We start from the raw sequence: 19865 nt of genomic DNA, 5'->3' as shown, positions 1-19865 counted from the left end.
TTCCATAAATGTACATCATTCGCTGTGCTGCAGAAACCACATAACCCATTACTCAGGTGGTTCTTATCTCACCCCGTATGGATTTGTGCACTGCCCCAGTCCAAGCTGTAAAAACGTTTACACTTAACATAGTTTATAAGGCTACTGTCAATTTCCAGGTGGATTTCTGATGGAACTTAACCATGTCAGGAGACCAAACCTTGCAAGCTTATGTCCCTGATGGGTTAGATCTCAGGAAAGTAACTAAGGGATATGTAGAATTAGGGAAACCATGACCAAAAGGTATGGGATTTACTTCTGGTGTTTTAGTTAAGGGTCTGGGCACTGACCTGCCCATCAGTTTTCTCTGTTGAAAATTGGTCCAAAGCATATTGGACAAATGTCCCATTAAAACCAGAATAGAAGGATCTGAAGAGGGATGAGAGTTACCCAGTCAGTACAGGACTGGTCATGGGGGGGGAGGGTCAAGTATCCTGATTGTCATCCTTACTCTTCCAAAACAAAGAGTGGTAGGTTCTTAAAAGGGAACGAACCAAGATGGGATAAGATAGTAGGTCCACATCACCTTCCTTTCTCTTCATAAGAGAATATTATTAAAGAAAGGTATTGCAAGTTGTATAAGCCAGTTCCCTAAACAATCTTTAAATGAATGAACAAGGTAGGCCTAGTTGAACCTAAGAGGCAAGTCATCCCAACTATGTGCACGAATATTGAAAGCATTTCTGGAGAACAGCAGAATTTACAAAGAGTGTGACTTATCAAATGAGATTTAAATGCACTTCTGTATTTAAAACTGGACAGGGAGCATAAGCACCTTTTGCCCTGGGCCCAGTCACCCTGGTCTTTATTGAAGATTTTGCACCGCCTAGCATTAGGAGATATTTGAAGGCAATTCCAACCAACAGATTTTTACACAATCCTTACATGTGCCTATAAAATACTTCCCAGCAGATTATGTAATTGACAATAGATACCTAACCCTTTACATACCAAGACAATACTCCCTACTTTTAAGTCAAAATCATACAAGACGTTTCACAGGTGTCAATCTCTGACACAGTGTAGTGAAAATAAGTATGTTTGACCACTGACTTTGTGTTTCACCACTGTGCATATTAGTTGTTCAATGTTCACCAGTTGCAGATTACATTTTGTATTCAGTTTAGCTGCCTATTGGCTTTATCGTGGCGTTAGACATTACATTTTGTATTCAGTTTAGCTGCCTATTGACTTTATCGTGGCGTTAGACATTGCAGTTGAGACATTGCAGATAAGCTGCGTTTTTCCACATGGTAAACTAAGCTTGTGTTTTTCGTATCTTCTCTTACCGAACACGATAGCATGATAAGGAAGCGCATATTTTTTGTTTTTCTTTAGTGCAGAAAACAGTCTGACCATGAAAGGCGTGTCTCGAAACAATGGCCAGCTTTCGACACATTCCTGTCAAGGTTTACCTAAACAAGCCAGCATTTTTAAATAATTCACATCTGAGGGAAGGGCCTTTCAGAAGGCTTTTTCCCATGATTATTTAACCTATAAAAGGTGTCCCTGGGCAGCAGCGAGGGGAATTTTCCAAGACGTCAGTCACGATTGGACGTCAAATGCCTGACACAGACATTTGTCCTGTGAGGGTGGAAAACTCTTTCTCGCAGTTGAACAGGGGTCATCAACTTGCTGGCATGAGAAAGATGAAGAGCATTGCCAGGCCCTACGGTGATGAATTTTGACTTTATTCTTTGCTTTGCAGTTATGCTATAATATAATCACATATCTTTGTTGTGTACATTGCAGTTGAGAATCACTTCGATATATTTTCCTTTTATTGCTGTGACTATTTTTAAACGTGTGCCTCCAACCTACTAATCTCCTTTCTCAGGAACCTCTGGTGAAGAAATAATAAATGTCTTCTTCAAACTAAGAAGTGCATTCCAGAGATTTTTGTCAACTCGTGATTAGTGAAAGCAAAACACACAGATAAGCAATTACAGCGGGGAGTACTGCAAAAGGCCAATGAAGCCTTAAGAATCAATCTAAACTCCATAGCAACTTTGAATGGTTAGGGGAAACTGGAAAGTTAACTGTGCAAATTAAAGGTAGTTTTCGATGAAACAAAAAGAACAATAAATCTAGCAGACCTTCGGCTTACAGGCTGAAAGCATAGGGAAATAGGATCCATATCAAGCTGACATGGACCAAAATTCCTTTGTACACAGGAAGTAGGCATCTTTAGCTAGGTTGTGCCTCTATGGTTCCACTCATTTAAAATGTACATGTTACTCCAGACGCCCATCTAACTATTACAGCAAGATGACCAACATCATTCAAACATCTACCTATTTTAAATTGGGTATTTATTACTTTATTTTCCCCATGAAGTAGCTTCAACAATGGATCACATTCCTTCTAGAATATATTTCACAAATAAGGCTTATGGACAGTTTCAATCATAGCTGCTGCAATCAATGCAGTGATTACAAAATGAAGCATGAACAACCTGCTGCCAGGGACCACGTGACTACTTACATTCATGCCTTACATTAATTCTACATTGGGGCTGGAAGTGAAGATTTCTTTCATTATTATTTTTTCAGTTCTTTATTTCTCTGTCAGTCATAGAAACAACAGGCAAACAAACTTTCCTATAAACGTCAGGGAAAGGAAGAACACCATATGATCCAATCCCCGGTAGACCCAATTCTTCATCAGTGTCTACAGCCTCCTGTGTGTCCTCTCTTTCTTTGATGCTCCAGGAGCAAACAGTTAGGTCTGTGACATATTGATGCCTTTGCTGTACGCACAGGCTTTACTGGCACATTTCTAGCTCTATTTGTCTTAACTTTTTTTCACTTTAAGCATTAGATTCCGCAGGAGTGCTCTCCATGATCTTCATGCGGACCCGTTATTTACTTTAACACCGCCGCCACAGGTGGTGTGGTCCTCTGACCAACAAAGGGGTGGAATGGCTTGGGGGGGAGTTGCATAATTCTCTCCAACTTGGAGACACACGCTCTCCTCCATGCGAGTGGCATGCAGCAACCACTTCTGCATTCCTGATTACAGGAGCAATGCAACTGGCTGCAGAGTCGATAATATTAAATAATAAAAATCCAGGGGCACCGACCCAGGTGATATTTACTCTACAATATATCCCCCAGTTTGTACAGGGCGTCCCTTGGAGAGTTTGACCCCTTAATTGAGCCATTGGTCTCACCACATTTACTGGCCTCCCAGCACCTAAAATACCACAGATATGCAACAATCAGGGGCCTCTTTTGTTGAGGAGGAATCAGTCACTTTCATGCCTTGGGATGACAATTTTACAGAGGCTGAAACGCCTCCTTATACAGAACAGTATTCGCAATCATGGCACCAATTAATAAGAAACGAATGCAACTGGCCCATAGTTGTCACGAATCCCTCCTGGGGAATGAAGTCCCAAAAGGACCACATCTGGTCCCACAACCTGAAAGGCCATTTGCTGGCATACCATCCAAGACTAGACAAAACTGTAAACCTGAGCTAAGCCTCGAATGTGATGCCTTTGTCTGGCTCAAAAGAGCTTTCTCATCTCAAAGCTTAATCCCCTCAGGAGCCCCTCTTCTCCCACTTAGGTATCTGAAGGCCACATCTCTGGACGAACTCCTTTAGTTAAAGACCCGCAATCACCACACGCCACAAATGGGGATGATTTCCAGGAGAAACAGCAGGGGGCATAGGATCATCTAGGCTTTGGTGTCACTCTCAGTTTTCTCTGGCACGTGACAAAGAGCCAAACAATAGTTCAAAAGAGAAAACAGCACAATCTGATATGTTCGTCCCCCAAGGACATATTACATCCCTGTATTCGGAATAGATACCTACAGACAAGGTAGCCAAATGTCTTTCAGGCTGCCTCTGAAAGACTCTAGATGAAAATATTCATAACCGCCTCAGGATGGAATCTCCACACCCAATCCTGGAGGGTAGAGTTGCACTTCCTCCAGTGACTAATGCTAGAATAGTCACCTTTTAACCAAATATGTGCAAGACCCTAAAAATGGTAGTGAGCCATCCTGGCAATCGTGCCAGGGCAAGCTTTTCGATGCAGCGAATACCCTAACCAAGACATTAGATACGGCCAAGGACGCCAAAGATTCTGGGTTACTAATTTTCCCCAACATCTTAGCAAGTTGAGCACAAAAGGCAATCATTTTTCTGGGGTATGCCAATGGTGGTCTTTCTATAGATAGACACAGATTACTACTTATTAAGGTAAACCCTAAGTTGGAGGACCTTGCCCCTTCAGAAGCACAACCAGTGACACAGGGTAGACTACTCGGGGACACCTTTATCAAGGAGTTCTATAAATGTGTTGTTACATTCATTTCCCTTGACAAGCCCCAGGCCGCAATCAAAATGGTTTTTACCCCTAAAGTTTTCTTCAAGGCCAGTCATTGTAGACAACCCTAAGCCAGCCGTTTCTTCTCCCAAGTTGAAGGCGGAGTTCAAGACAAATCTAGTATTACAGGCTTCCTCCATTCCAGAGGAACATCGAGACACAGATGTCAGAGAGAACGTTTCTGAAGATTCACCTCTTTCTTTCCTACTAAGAGCAGCGGGCTGACTGGCAGGGTTTATATACAACTTACACATCCTTACATCAGACATGTGGGCTCTCCAATGCATTCAAGCACTCCATACCTCATTCTATGGGTCCCCACATCAACAATACCACCCATGCCCACTCACCTTCTCACATCAGGACTACAGTCTCATAGGCAAGGAGATGTCCCTGCACCCCAAGGGCTTCATGAGCAACCTCTTTTCGGTCAAGAAGAAGGATTAGAGTCATCACCCTGTCACAAATCTCTTGGAGTTCAATGAATGGCTGATATACCGTCATTTCAAGATGAAGAGTATTCACCTCTTAAGGGGCATTCTGAGAAACAGGACCGGATATTCCAACTAGTTCTAAAGGATGCCTATCTCACCAACCCCATCACCTCATTCCCCCCACATTACAGGTTTCTACAACTCACTTAAGGAGACGAGGTATATCGTCGGCACCTTAGTGCTTCACAAAGGTACTCAACCTGGCAAAGGAATACCTCAGGTCCAGGGGCACATGTGTGATGGTCCACCTGGGCAATATCCTGATTATGGACCAAAGCATCTGACAGGGAATCTACAACGGACAACAAGCCGTCTACAAAGCCTGGGATTCATTATAAACAAGTCAAAAGCGCTACACTGACCATCATGTTCTTGGGGTTTGACATGGACTACATAAAAATACTCTTAGTCTCCTGAAGAAAATAGCAAAAATCAGACACAATCTATTCAAGACTGTGTCCAGATCAAGAATGTATTTGCGCCATATCGCTTGCACTGTGCAGCTCCTTTCATTGTCCAGAGAGGCCACCTTTCCTGGACCTCTCAATTACAAAGCACCCCAAGACTGAAATCCCATCATCTCAGAAATGGACTAACCTACTCAGAGATGATTCCTCTGTCACAAGACCCCAAAAACGAAATTCAGTGGTGGCTCTCCCATATGGAAGCATGGAACAGGAGAACAATTTTTGGGTTTAACTCAGACCTAATTATAGAAACTGATGCCAATAGAAGTGCCTGGGTCGCTAGATGGGTGGATGTATCTACTGGAGGAAAGCGATCAACACAAGAATTGCAAATAGACATCAACTGCCTGGAACTTCAAGCAAACTTCTTCGTGACTCAGTGCTGAACCAGAGATCAAATTCAGTGCTGCATCCTGCTGAAGATGGAAACATCTCAGCAGTATGATACATTGACACCTACAGGGTACAAAATCCAAGGCTTTGGTGTACATCGCCAAGAACCTCTTGGACTTCTGCTTGGACAAAAGGGTTTTGGCGACAGCTGAATACCAGCCACAGATATCGAGCACTGTGCGTGTACTGGCACTCTTGACCCTACCAGGGCGCAAGCCTCTGGAAACAATGTCAGAATATTTCACAAGAAATTGAACAGATGGAGCCTCTTCTCGGTGGATGTCGTAGCCACAAGGTTAGACCCGCTAAAACAAACATACTTCAGTTGAAAACTGTGGCAAAAGCAACAGAAGGATTGCGCAGGACTGGTGCAAGGATTCCGGCTTCAAGTTACCGCCATTCTCGATGCTGACAAGTGAGTAAACAACAGGCGGAAGTGACCCAGACGTGGAGTGTGCAATTCTGATATCCGGTTCTGATGGATTTTTCCTGGGATTATACATTTTGTCTTCTCCTGTTTTCAGGAATCCTCACTAATTGATGGAAGAGGACACTCTTCATATTATGGATTACATGGAAAGCTGGTAAATATCAGGACTATTGAAGCAAGTTGAATGCCTCATCATTGAATCTTGGGCAGACAGAAGCGTCAAACAATACAGGTCTGCAAGGACGAGATGGATGGGTTGGTGCTTGCAGAGGGACGTGAATCTCCTGTGGTGCGAAATTGTGCACATTCCAAATTTTATGTCATCCCTGGCCTCTGCAGGGATGGCGTACTTGTCAGTAAACACACTTCATTCTGTTTTTCTTGCAGGCCATATTCCCATCAATGTATCTCTGGTCGGGAAACACTGACTGGCCAGGAAACTAATGAGGAGAATAAGTCTTCCAGTTTTTCCCTTCCCCCGAAACCCAGAAACTCGACTCTCTAGGATGTTACCAAGGTATTGCAGAAAAATAAATACTTATAATTTTTTGGTAATTCGACTAGGCTACTCCTACTTATCCTTTGCAGAACGGTTCTGGATGTCATAGCATTGGACACTACAGATAGAGTATTTACCCTAATTCCAAGACTATGTCTTAGCTGGCTCATGACACTCCTAAGCTGTGTGCGGTTAGGTGAATTAAGGCTTATGAGAGCATGACAGATGAATGTCGGACATTGTGAAAGAGATAATTGCTGATCAGGAAACCATTCAATGCAATATCTTCACCAATCATCACAAGATGGGTCAGCTGAGTCAAGGCTTTTTCCTTGGTGCAAGATTAGAAAACATTCTGGATGCAGCAGATTGGTCTACGGACTCAACATTTAAAAGGCTCTATTTTAAATCAGTTGTAGATATAACTGCAATAGTGGTAAGTAAGCTTTGAACAAGCCTAAAACCAAATTTGTGTCCGGATGTAGGCATTTTATATTATCCATGACAGACGTCATGGCTTTAACTTTGTTCTGATGAAGGAAAATTGTAGGATATGCCCTGCAGTTTTGATTGTTAATTTGGAAAATGAAGAGACGGAACATCTTCCGAATTCCAATAAAATTTAAAGTAGTAAACACTGAGAAATAATATGGTGGTGTAGGATTTTCTCCTCATTACTGTTACACCCTGCGTTATCTGGTATGGCAAGAGGACTATCACTGAGAGTGAGTGTTGGTGGTAACGAGTGACATGTGCCACACTCTGGAGTCTCAGTATTGCTGAAAATGGTTTCAGATTCTCTACTTGTAGTGTCACAAATAACCCAAATAGTGTTTGTTTTAGTAACTTTACCCAATAGATGTGACAATGGTTTACTTAAGACCAGTTGGTGATCTGTGATGTTTGTGTGAAACCAGCGGTGCATCCTCTAGCATACTTTTGCAGTCCAAAGGCCTTGGCCTACCATATACTTGAACTAGTGAGGTAAGAGTGATTTATCAGCCTCTGAGCCGCGAGTCTGTAATATTTATGAAATCTGATGCAGGACTACTATGTAAAAGTAAAGTCCTGAAACATCTGCATAACTTGAGATACAGTACCACTATGTAATCTTAACACAAGTAAATTATCTGAAACTTGAGAGATGGTTGGGAATGTGTCACATGATTCTTGTTTTTGCAGGACCCCCTTAAATTATTTTCTAATCTGTCAACAACATGCCGTTTGTACTGGAGTACTGCAACCATTTTTTTAAAATCCAGGCTAAGTGTACAAGTGTAAATGGTGTCCCGAATGACACAGATTCATCTGTAATCTTGTCCACAAGTAATCACTATCTGTCAAGAAATGGCAACCACATATCTTAAAGCTAAGTACATTGTTTTTGGACTTTTAGCCAGGCTATTCTAGTATTTGAATTAATGCATTACTTACTGGTACATTGTATGTACTGGAGTAACTAATGTAGCATTATAGTTTGTTGCAAAAGGGGCTGTTAAAAGATTTTAATCAAAGCTATAGGCCTGATGTTGGTCCTTTAAAGAGAGAGAGGGCTCGTTTTTACATCTAGTGCATCCTGCAGCACAAGAGCAACAATGCAATCTGAAAATACCGTACACTCTGGGTATAATGTTCTATAATAAAAGGATAGAAGCAAAAACGGAAATATTCCATTGGTGTAATGGGTCTATACCAGACACTAGTAATTAAGTAAGTGAACAATTTAGTGTCCAGTTAACTAAAACCTTAACAAGCATGCATCTCATTGGCAAAGGTTCAAGACCGCAATTTAAAACAAAACAAATCTGTTATAAATGCATTAAAATGAACCGCCGAGCTCCCATGGGAGTTAGTTCAGACCTTAAAATAGACAGAAGTGCAAAGCAGTCGATCATTTATAGTCAAATACTTAGCAGCAAACCAGTAGAAGCAAACATCTATTAATCGTATACTTAACAGCAGAGTAGGAGAATGTGCACAGAACAATGTACCAAAGAACAGTGCTACACTTATTAGCGTAGTCTTTATGTTTTTTTTTTATTTTATTTTTTACAGAAAGAGTTTCTTAACATCTGTAGGCAAAGGATTTAAAAAAAAGAGTGGGGGAAAAAGCGCAAAATGCAGAAGCAGCATTTTAAACTGTATCAAGGCTTTTATAATAGGCCTACGTCTTCCACATAATTTTCAATTTTAGAGGCCACAGCAGATATGTAAGTTACAGAATGCAAAAGCAACAAGTGATTGTCCCAAGGTTGCGTCAAATGTTGACTCTGATGGTTTCACAAAACTTTCATTCTAGAGACCAGGGCAGATATGGAAAGTGCAGGTGCAAGGCAGCGCAGAACTGTCCCAGGTTTGCTGGAGATGTTAAGTAGCGACTGCACAAGGATGTTTAGTATTGCGTTCATCTGTGGGGCGAGAGCTTGAAGAAAGTGCAAGGGGAGCAATGGATTATCCTAGGGATGACTCAGATGCTGAACAGCAGCTGTGTAATGAGGTAAACCCTTTTTGAGGGCTAAGTACTGCAGCTCAGTTTTGCTGCGGCCATATGGAGGATTTTAACAGTTTTAACATTTATTGTGGTATCCTATGGGTTCAGACTGGTGATTACAGCCTGATGGCAGGTTTGGACTGCCGATCGAACAAAGCCTCTTGCAAAGTAGAACTTTTTTAAGCTGAAGCAAGGAAAGACAGCTGCAAAGTATGTGAATGATAATTTCCTTTCTCAAGCTGCAGAGATGACACACTAGCCATGAGTTGCAGTGTTCTGGCATGCCATGAGGTGCCCCTGCATGTTCCACTGCCCCAGTCCAAGTGCCACTAACCTGGCTTTTAGCCAAAGCAGATAGATGCAGGTGATGTATTTCTGCTGATTCCAGGGGGTATAGGGTATAGGAGTTGACTACTGCCAAGCATGCAAGCCCTTGCTCAATGCTGCCATGCCTTCTAGCCTTGACAGCTTTTTTTTACCGTGCCTGCGTTGAGTTTTCTGAATGCCAACTGTGGTAGGTTTGTCCCCAATTATCTGTGAGCTAAAGTTCATTTAGTGTGCCTTGTAGGTAGCGCTTGTACGATGATCCCGAGCTCTCCAAATACCACCAGAGTAAATCATTCATAGCGTCTTGAGGAGCAAGTCTGAGCCTATGACAAAAAATGAAGAATTAGCTGCTTCTGGACCAAGATTACTTTCTTATGTTAACCCGAGCCTTGTTTGTGCCGGTAGCGCATTCTTTGGCAGACGAGAAGTAGCTTTATAAAATTGTGTGATGGATTTATCTAGCAGAATGCCCTCCATAGCCAGAGATTTCGTTCCCTTAGGAGAGTGCGGGGGTAACATTTGTTTTCATCACCTCAAGTAAGGGGTCTGAGCTCAGACCCTGACGTTTCTAGGCAAGGGTCATGAGGGCGATCATGAGGTCGGTGCTTTCGTTTTACAGGGAAAGCAGATGAGATGTATACATGCCTTGACTGTGCAGATAAATGCCCAGATATTTTACCCGGTGCTGTGCTGAATCCATTCTCCATGATGCTGCTATCTGCCACAATATGCTATTTTCGTTTCCAAAGGAGACCGTCATGGTTTATTTGAAGATTGTTCCTGGCAGAATAGGAGTACAGAGTGGAAACTTGATGCTGAAGGCCCATTTTAGCTTGGCTTAGCAGTGCAAGGTCGTCAGCGTAGAGCAGGTGTGACGTGTTGACCTCCCAGTTTGGGAGGGTGGCAGATTACTTTGTCTAGGGGCTCCGACAAATCAGCGTTAATCAGATTGAAAAGCAAAGGGGGGAAGTACGTAACCTTGCTTCAGCCTTGAGTTTGTACGATTTTTCCTTGAGATGCCTGCTCCGTCCCTTAGCTTAACCCACACCCAGGTGTTTGAGTACAGCTGCTCGACTGGTCTCGGTAAGTCAGCTGGGAGACCCCAGCCCCGCAGTTAACACCACAGGGAGCTTGTGGGGCTGCTGTCAAAGGTGGCTTTGAATATGGTGAAACCGGAGAAGAGCACAGATCGACTTTGGACAGTTGTATTGCGCATTAGGGCCAGTGCCATCCGATTTGATGTTGTACAGAAGCTGCACTGATTTCTGGGAATGATCTGACCTTTATCTGCCCAGTCTTTTAAGTCATTGAGCAAAAGGCTGAAGAGCCGTAACTAGGTCGAAAGCGGTCCTAGACTGCTTGTGTTCTTGTTCAAGTAGGACCTGGCCTGGGAGTTCAGGCTGGACTGTTCCAATGAGGAGCAGGGTCAAAACTGATTTGCATATGGCTGGGTCTAAACTTAGGTGGCATGGTGGGCAAAAACAATGGATTGTGATGCAACCTGTACAACTGCCAGTGGCTGAGATAAATGTAATCATTCTTTCCATCACCTTGTTGTTTTTACCTTAACAAACAGACTTTAGTGTTTGCTGGTATCAGGATGCTATTATTCTGAAAATACAGTAATATGTGAAATGGAATGCCAAGTTCCTTAATGCAAAGAAATGTCTGCCTCACTGGCATCAGATAGTTGTATTCTTTTCAGATGCTCAGGTGCTGTTACATGAAAAGTTCAGTTACTAGTAATCCTGGTTCGACATCTTGGACATCTTCATTCAGATCAAATATTACACTGATTGTATGTGAGGACCCCTGAACATTTAAAATATGATATGGTATGAGATGATATGAGAGATGATATCAGATGGCATGACATGAGATATGATGTATGATATGATACAATATATGACATGACATTATATATACACAGAGGCGGCCACCACGGTGTGCTCACAGTTAGGATTGTGATTCCATAGGAAATGTGTTTTTTGGTTTGCTATTAACTTTGGTGCCGTTTGATGAACCTTTATGAGATTTTCAACAAAAAAAGGTTAGGCCAACGCAGCTCCTTACTGGAAAGTTTCAGGGCGATGTGTCAAGCAGAGGGCTGAGAAAAAGGAGAGATCACTAACAAAAACAAATTATCCAGGCAAAATTAAGATTTTTGAAAAAGAACTACAGCCAAAACGGCTGAGTGGAATTACACAATATTTGGTACAAAGTAGACTGCTGGATAACAAACCTGTCCAAAGGGGGTAAAGGGTTTCCAATTGCTTTTCGTGGTAAACTAAATAAACAGTTTAAAATAAAAAGAAAATTGCTAGAAAGCAAGATCTTGATCCACATAAGTGCTTTTTGTGATTTAATGTAAATCTGTTCAGTAGTTTTAGAGAAATGAAGGTTCAAAATGTATGTAAATATTGCAAGTCAGCACCTTTACTGTAGTACTGCCAATCTGATTGGCTGGCCAAAATCTGAAGAAAATATTGCGGCTGCCATTTTAGGACTATGGGATTCGGTCCCTGTGCTGTTGGAAATAATAAAAGATAAGATATAATGGGGCAGGGGATGGGTATCCGATTTCCCAGGCCCTTTAGGGGTCCCATGAGGACCTCCTCCGAAGATCAAATTAAAAACAAACAAAAAAGGTTTCAGTGCCTCAGTACCACAGTACTGCCATGCACTCGGCGCGGTCCTCTTGCCCCTGAAAACTTGCAGAATTACCATGGCGCAGCATAAAAAAAATAGAGGGTCCTTGGCACGTTGCTTGATCATGGGGGTTGGGTAGCAACAGGGGAGATGGGCGCCTGGGAACAGGGTATTGCCACAGGGTTTGTATAGTAAGGTATGGTAATAAAATAATGCTTTACGTTAAAAAACACACCCTGAAAAAAACAAAGTTAAAGTGACATAGTTGGGTGAAAACCAACGTTATAGTTAGGGTCTGAATTTACACACACAAAACCTTCCACATTCAGCTGTTATAGTTAGTGTTATTTCAAGTAACTATAACTCTTGCCTAAAGGTAACTATAATTTGCACCCTCGTCACGCACAGCTAATTACCCCACATATTACATCACTGATGACATCTTCTATGGCATCATTCATATGATCACTGCAACATTTACAATATAGTTATTGATGAGAAAACTATGCATGGTGAGGGTGCGCGTTATAGTTACCTTGGGGCACGAGTTAGAGTTACTTCAAATAACTAACCATAACAGCTGAATTTCTAATCCTTTGGAAACTAGGTCCTAACTATAATTACCTACTGGTGACTACCAGTAGGTTAATATATATACAAACATATGTACATGTATATCTTTGTTTTCCAATGAAAAAAAACTGAGGTTAAAGTGGCCATAGCATGATGTCATCAGTCATATGTGATTTCACAAATTGTCATAGAACATGTCATCAGTGATGTAATATAGGAGGTCATAAGCAGTGGACTGCATGGGCGCAAGTGACAATTGGCACTGACTTATTCACCTAACTATAAAATCACTTTAGCCTTGGGTTTTGTCAGTGAATTTTTAAGTTTTTTTCTTTTACAAAAATCAGATCTCTTTATCGCACCTATCTACGCCACTTTAATCTTTGTTTTTTTTCCAGTGAATTTCTAGTTTCAGTTTAAAAAAAAATGTAAAGTAATATTTAATTACCATACGTCAAGCCAATTTCTAGGGTTTTGGTTCACCAATCCCCACAAATGACAAGACACCCCCCTCCCAAGACCAAATGCACCCCTGGGATTTCATTCCCCGGGGCCATATTTTAATTTGAAGGGAGCACATGGTTTCCCCCTACCAACATCTGAAAACGCCCTGGGGACCACATACCCTTGGACCAATTACCATAATTAAGGGGAGGGGGGCCACACTGCACCCTTTCCCAAGCCTATTTTGGCCCGAGGATGCCATCCCCTTAGGGCCATATATCATAATTAAGGGAGGGGCAGCATAGTCCCACCCTCTTTCCCCAGCCTTATTAGGTCGGGGGACCCATCCCTTGGGGCCAAATTCTGTTATTTGGAGAGGGGGGCCATGCAGCCTACTTCCTGAAGCCTTATTAGGCCCCAGCAACCTCAACCATGGGAGTCGAATTCTAAGGGAACAGGGGCATGCAGCCCCCCACTACTGACCCTTCTTGGGCCCTGGGGTAGCCTTCCCTTGGAGTCACAGGTAAGTACTCCATTGCCCCCCCAGGGCACCTACAAACCTCAAGCTAGGGGCTGCAGGGAGAGCACAAGGGTCCCCATTACCACAGCCGGCTCCCTGCATAGTGCGGGAGCCGGCACTGCTCACGCCAGGAAGAAGCAGCTCTCTATGCATCCTTCTTCTGACAGGTGCAATGGGTTGCCCAGCCCGCAAGAGTGCAGGCAAGGAAACAAGTCTGCTCACACCCATCGGGAGCAAGGTTAATTCGCCCGCCAGGTGGAAGCAGAATTGCTTTCCCTCCCTGCCCTCCTGCAAGCAGTGAAGGCATGTTTGATCCCATCCACCAGGCGGGAGAAAACACATTTCACTACCTACATCAGTGCAGACAGGGAAACTACTTTGTCCTGGGGGCTGCACTCCCTGGGACAGAGTATAGGACCGGCCCTGAGGGATGTGTTGCCTAGGGGCAATTAAGGCTCACGGAGGCGGGGTACATGGCTCCCCTTTCCATTTTTGTTGTTTTTGGCCCTGGGGAATTAGGTTCCCGTTGCCTATTGAGCCTTGGGGGGGATGTGGGGGGTGAGATGGCTGAATATGGTGGGGGGGGATGTCTCCACTTCCCCTTTTTGTGGTTTTTGGCCCTAAGGAATGGTGTACCTGGGGGCTATTGAGGCCCAATGGGGCAGGGGGGGGGGGGGGGGGCAGTGTGTCCTCCTCCCCTTTTTTGCTCATGTCGATCCCGGGAGATGGGGTCCTAGAGGATGCTTTTGATCTGGGATATAGGGTCCCCAGGGCACCAAAATGGGCTAGGTGAGAGTGGCCCTACTGAAGCCCCCTCCTAAAAAAAATGTATTAAAAAATGGCAGGTGCTATTTTGATTTTTTGTGATCCCACAGAAAAAACCTTTTTTTTGGGCCCCAAGGGAGGTCCCTCTGGTTCCCTCACAACAAGGCAGAGGGAGGTAGGGTATCCCTACCTTGCCCCTTTATACTATTTTTATTTTGAGACTTCAGAACAGGGAACTAAGTCCCCAAATCTTGTAATGTCTGCCAACAACATTTTTAACATGTTGCTGGCAGCCAATCGCAGCACATTGGTCCAAGGGAAAACATCTCCCTGGGACAATCAGAAGGCTCTATATCTTAAAATTCGTTTTGAAGGACTCTCGTCCCTCACATTAGTCTGTACTGTTCATCTTTGGCATTACACAGAAGAGCATATCTTCTGCATGCAGACAAATCAATGAATTCATTCCATTCAAAACCTTGGACCACGGCATCAAGCCAGATCAATGCCACCAATGGCTCTATGGCCAGGGCAAATAATTAAAGTAAAGGTGTGGACATCTCTGGTGGATGTCACTCTTAATAAGGTGTCCCACTCAATAAGGAACATTGCTGACATGGCCTCTCTGCCCCTCACACGAGTCATTGGTCGCTCAGAAAGAATCTTTACATAGGCCAGAGACCAAAGCCTCATCACTCAAAGGACTCAGAAAAACAACTTCAAGTTTAGGATGTCAGAGGTCTTCTCTAAGACTACTAGTACTAAACCTAAGGGGGCTGTCAACTCATGTGCATGTGACAGAGCCACATGCAAAGTGCTTAACATTATGCCTGGAAGCACGCCCCAGCATAATGTCATTTTGGCTGGGGTGAAAGACTGTACTGACTTCCTTTATCATTTTGCCGGGCAGGAGCTTGGCAAGAATTTTGGTCTAAATGTTAATGAGAGTAGGGGATATGAAGGACACAGCTCAGGAGGTTGTTATTTTTTTTTGGCACAACCATGATTGTGACTTGGATATAATCCAAAATGGTCACCCACCTGGACTGCATCGTCGAATATCTTTCACAAGTTAAAGACCGCTAGAATGGGTAGCTTGTTAAAGCGATTGACTGGGAGTCCACACATGCCCAGATAACTCTCCAGACTGCATGGTGGATATGGAATCAGCTATGTCATATCTGCATCCCCTTTTACTGACAACAAAAATGCTAGTGGTAAATCTGAGATCACAATCTGAGCGAGCATAGCTAGTCCTTAACTCTATTTTGCTGGTAATGCAAAAACAGACATAAGCTCTGTTTCAAAATGTTTCAGCATTATCACTATTGTCTAAATGACAGAGAGAGAAGTTTAGACAACGATTAAGAGCTTGCCAGACAGTGTACTCTGTTGCAAACATGATGGAGTATTCTGTCTGCCAAATCGTCAGTTTACCCGCCTCACTTAGAGTGGAGTGTAAATATTCTGTTGATGAAGCCCCTGTTGGCTCTGTCCATGGAAGACTTTCTCAGATGGTCCAAAGGAGTAGGGGCCATTGTAAGAAGGACTTTACGCTGTCTATTTAGGGTGTATAGTGTAAAGTAGTTTTTTCCTTGCCCATCCAGGCAAAAAATGGCATCAAGGGACAGGAAAAACAACAATAATGACACCATACCCTAGAATAAAACTCCCAAGCTGCAGGGGCCATTCGTTTTTTGTTTTTCAAAAGCAAACTCCTTCTTTGAGAGTTTGTTTTTGAAAAACAAAAACATACAAAACATTTGACCACCTACTGTAGTTGCTGACGGTACCATTTAATGCATCCTTTAAGGTTACAGTAAGTTAATATGATGAGCAAATTCCAAATTAACAAGGGGGAGGGGCTTCAAACTGAAAACCAGTAACATTACTCATTAGATTTGTTTAGGACAGAGAAAACCAAATTTGAAAGGTCTGTTTGGATTGTGCTGTTTTTTTTTTTTTTAAGTTATGACTTGAAAACTTGACTCCATATCTCACATTCGGGTTTACCTGTTGTAATGCAGCTGCAGCTACCGCTTGTTGTTGCAATGCAGCAGTCTGAGTTAGTTGATAGCTTGCAGGCGAAGGTGTCGACAAGCCTACTGTTGCCAAAGCGCTTTGCTGAGTATACATTGTTGGTGAAGTTCCAAGCAAAGATGGCTGTTGAACCCCAGGAGGAACTGTGAACAAATAATACAAGTACTGTTTCAGTTGTATTCTTAAATCCAATGTCAGGAGAATGGACACATAACATTTTACTGGTAAAATGTGTTCTCTTCATCAGCCGTTCACGCAGGTCTAGAACCAATGTTTTAAGCTCCACCACTAGAATCTCTATAAACTCCGGGACGCCTCCTCTGCAATGGCGGAAAGGGCCAGCAGTAAGAACTGACTAAATGTTGGACATAGTTTCACACACTAATCACACTCATTATCAAATTACAGCTATTATGTTAAAAAATCTAGAGCCATCTGAACTAAGCACTTGTTGCAAAATACTGGTCACAATTTGCGACAGTAGTTTTGCAATCAGTGTTGTAATTTGCAAAGTGCTTTGGATGCTGATAGGCGGGTTAGAAAACTATTGATTCCTAGTGGGTTGCAATTCGACCTAACACTTGAATGTTGAGTAAGTTTGCAAATTGCAACCCACTAGGACTTGTAGCCATCACAGAGCTGGTGGCCTGATGCGGTCAAAAGATTCCGTCTGTGATTACTTTTAAATAAAGCATTTTTTTTCCTTAAGGGAAAACAGAATATTTGAGAAGGTGGTAAAAGATTAATGTTTTTTTACTAAAATTTGGTCATTTAGTTGACACATATCAATCTGATTTGGTATTTGGAAGGGACATCCTGAATAGTTCCAAGCCACGTACAGATCTGGTATTTAGTCGCAAACCTAAACTGCGATTTGGTAATGTGTTACTGAATCACAATTAAGTTTGGTACATATGAAAAGGCTGTTTTGCAGTAACAAACAATCATATTCTGCAAATTGGATTTCGTACATCTGGCCAATAGATTTATATTTGAAGATAAAGCATAGCAATTAGAATTCAGCACAACTCAAAAAACACAAGGACTTAGGAATATCAGAAGTTGAAACAAATGGTAATATCACACAAATAATACAATACAATGTGCTGACCTTTACAGCATGTTACATTACATTGCGGACCTTTACAATTTACTATTACTTAGTGTTAAAAAACAAAAAACCTTAGAATTTCACTTATAAAATAAACAAAGGTTACAGCGACGTTGTAGTTAGGAAATACATTTTTTTTTTAAAGAAACTGAGAAATTCACTAAAAAATCCAAAGGTTACAGGGATATCAGAGTTAAGTTCAGATTTCACACACACAAAACCATAGAAATTTAACTGTAAGAGTTATTTCAAGTAACTAAAACTCGTGCCCTAAGTATAACTTGCACCCTTCCCATGCACAGTTTTCTCATCAATATATTTATTGCAAATGTTAAAGTGATATTATCAATGATGTAGTAGAAGATACCATGAGTGATGTAATATCTGCAGTAATTAGCAATGGAAGGCGAAGGTGCCCGTTATAGTTACCTTAGGGCACGAGTTATATATAACTATAACGCCCCTGTAACCTTTGGTTTGTTCAGTGATTTTTTTAACGTTAAGTAAGATGCCCATCACAATGCACAGTGGGTGGGCCGGGGGGTGGGGTGCTGGGGTTTGGATTCAGGGCCTGGCCGGGCATTGTGCTGCCCCCACCCAAGTCTGCTGCTCCTGACATTCCTCCTTGCCATCCATTGTCAAAGTCCAGGCCCCTGGTCCCTCATTACAGCCCTGGCTAGCTGTTGTTCTGAAATTGCCCTTCTTGCCTGGCCTGAACAGTTAGCTTCCTGACACATCCCTCTCCTCCCTACCCTCTGTTGTCTGAGTCCATGCACTAGCCCCTTCCTACTGTCCTACATGATCCGATGTGCTGCCATTGCCCCCTACCTTCTGCCCTTCATGGGCCGTTATGCTGCAACTTTCTCTCCTATCTGTCCAGTAAGGTCAGCTTGCTACCCTTGCCTCTTTCCTTTCTGCTCTTTGCTGTCTATGTGCATGGCCCTGCCCCCTTCCTATTTCTTGCCATAGTCCGCTGGGCTGCACTGACGTCCCGCTTGCACTGTGTGGTGTATTGTGCTGCTGCAAACCCTGACACTTGCATTGCAAAGTCAGTTTGGTGCCCCTGCTCATCTCCTTCCTGCCCTCTGTTATCTGACTCCTTGTCCCTATCTCATTCCTCATGCCCTCCATGATCCAAAAAAACATATTTGCCAACACTTTGAAATTGCTAAGAGTAAGATTTGGAGGGAAAAAAAAAAAAAAAAGCGGGGGAATTGATTTCCCCCCACTGACTTACATCGAAAAAAAAAAAGAAGGTTTTAGGCAGGAGGCAGATAAAATAAAGCCATTTTGGGCTTAAAAACATCAGGAGTCTCCTGCCTGAATCAGATCTGTTAACATGTATGGTTGTACTGCCACTGCCTCTTACTTCTGCCCTAAATAGTCTGTTATATTGCCACAGCATCTCTTGCCTGTCCTACACTGTTGGTTTGTTACCCCTTCCCCTTTTTCCCCCTGCCCTCCGTGGCTTGTGCTGCCACTGTCCCTCCTGCCTACCCAGCGTGGTAAACTTGTTGCTTCTGCACCCTCCTCCTTGCCTACAATTATCTTAGTCTGTGCCCTTGACCTCTGCTTCCTCACAGTATTCTAATGAGCAGCGAGACTGCTAACATTCTATTTTCATTAAAAAAGTGTGGCATGCCTGACTTCATCTTGATGTAATAAAAACAGTAATACCTAAAGCATTATAAAAATGAGAGGGTCTTATTCCTACATAAATTATGGTTAGTGCTGTAAGAAACTAAAATGAGGATGTATTTTCTGAGTTCCCAAATAGCGACAAAGCACTTTTAAATTATTTGCTATCTTCAAGTTTTTTTATCCAGTTCATCTCTTCATTATCTGTTACTCTTCGGGGACAGGATGTGGTGTTATGGCCAGAGCTGTAGACTTTGCAACTGGGGAACTAGGTTCAAGTTTCAGTGTCAGTTCAACATCCTGTGAGATTGGCAAATCACATAATCTCCCCATGCCTAAAACAATACGAATGTGTCCTTGTGTAATACAACTGATGCGCCTGGAAAGCACTCCAATACCATTGGGTCAAGACCGCGCTTTATAAAACTGCAATAAAAAAATAATAATAAATATGTGTTTTGCACACTTCTGTCACTGGGCTATACTTGGGCTACATTTGGGTGATGTTTGTGCTACCTCTGGGCATTTTTTTCTCTTGTGGCCATCTTGGGAGACTTATTTGTTATGAAGTGCCCTAATTTCCTTATTTACTACAGTATCCTCAGTAGAAAATGTTTTCAGTTTCCCATTTAGTTTTCATCAAGAT

General features: G+C 42.6%; 1 protein-coding gene across 4 annotated transcripts in view; it reads right to left on the bottom strand.

Moving 5' to 3' along the window:
• The window catches only part of CCAR1 (cell division cycle and apoptosis regulator 1), a 1667827-nt gene that overhangs the window by 1460824 nt on the left and 187138 nt on the right, over positions 1 to 19865 (bottom strand). For all 4 annotated transcript variants that reach the window (XM_069240502.1, XM_069240501.1, XM_069240500.1 and 1 more), the window contains one exon: positions 16444 to 16613. In XM_069240502.1, coding sequence (XP_069096603.1) covers positions 16444 to 16613 — 170 coding nt within the window. The remainder of the gene's footprint in view (positions 1 to 16443; positions 16614 to 19865) is intronic.

The sequence above is a fragment of the Pleurodeles waltl genome, chromosome 6 (assembly GCF_031143425.1).
Source record: "Pleurodeles waltl isolate 20211129_DDA chromosome 6, aPleWal1.hap1.20221129, whole genome shotgun sequence".
Classification (NCBI taxonomy): Eukaryota; Metazoa; Chordata; class Amphibia; order Caudata; family Salamandridae; genus Pleurodeles; species Pleurodeles waltl.
Note: the sequence above shows the minus strand (reverse complement) of the source record. Positions and strands in the feature narration are given on the sequence as shown.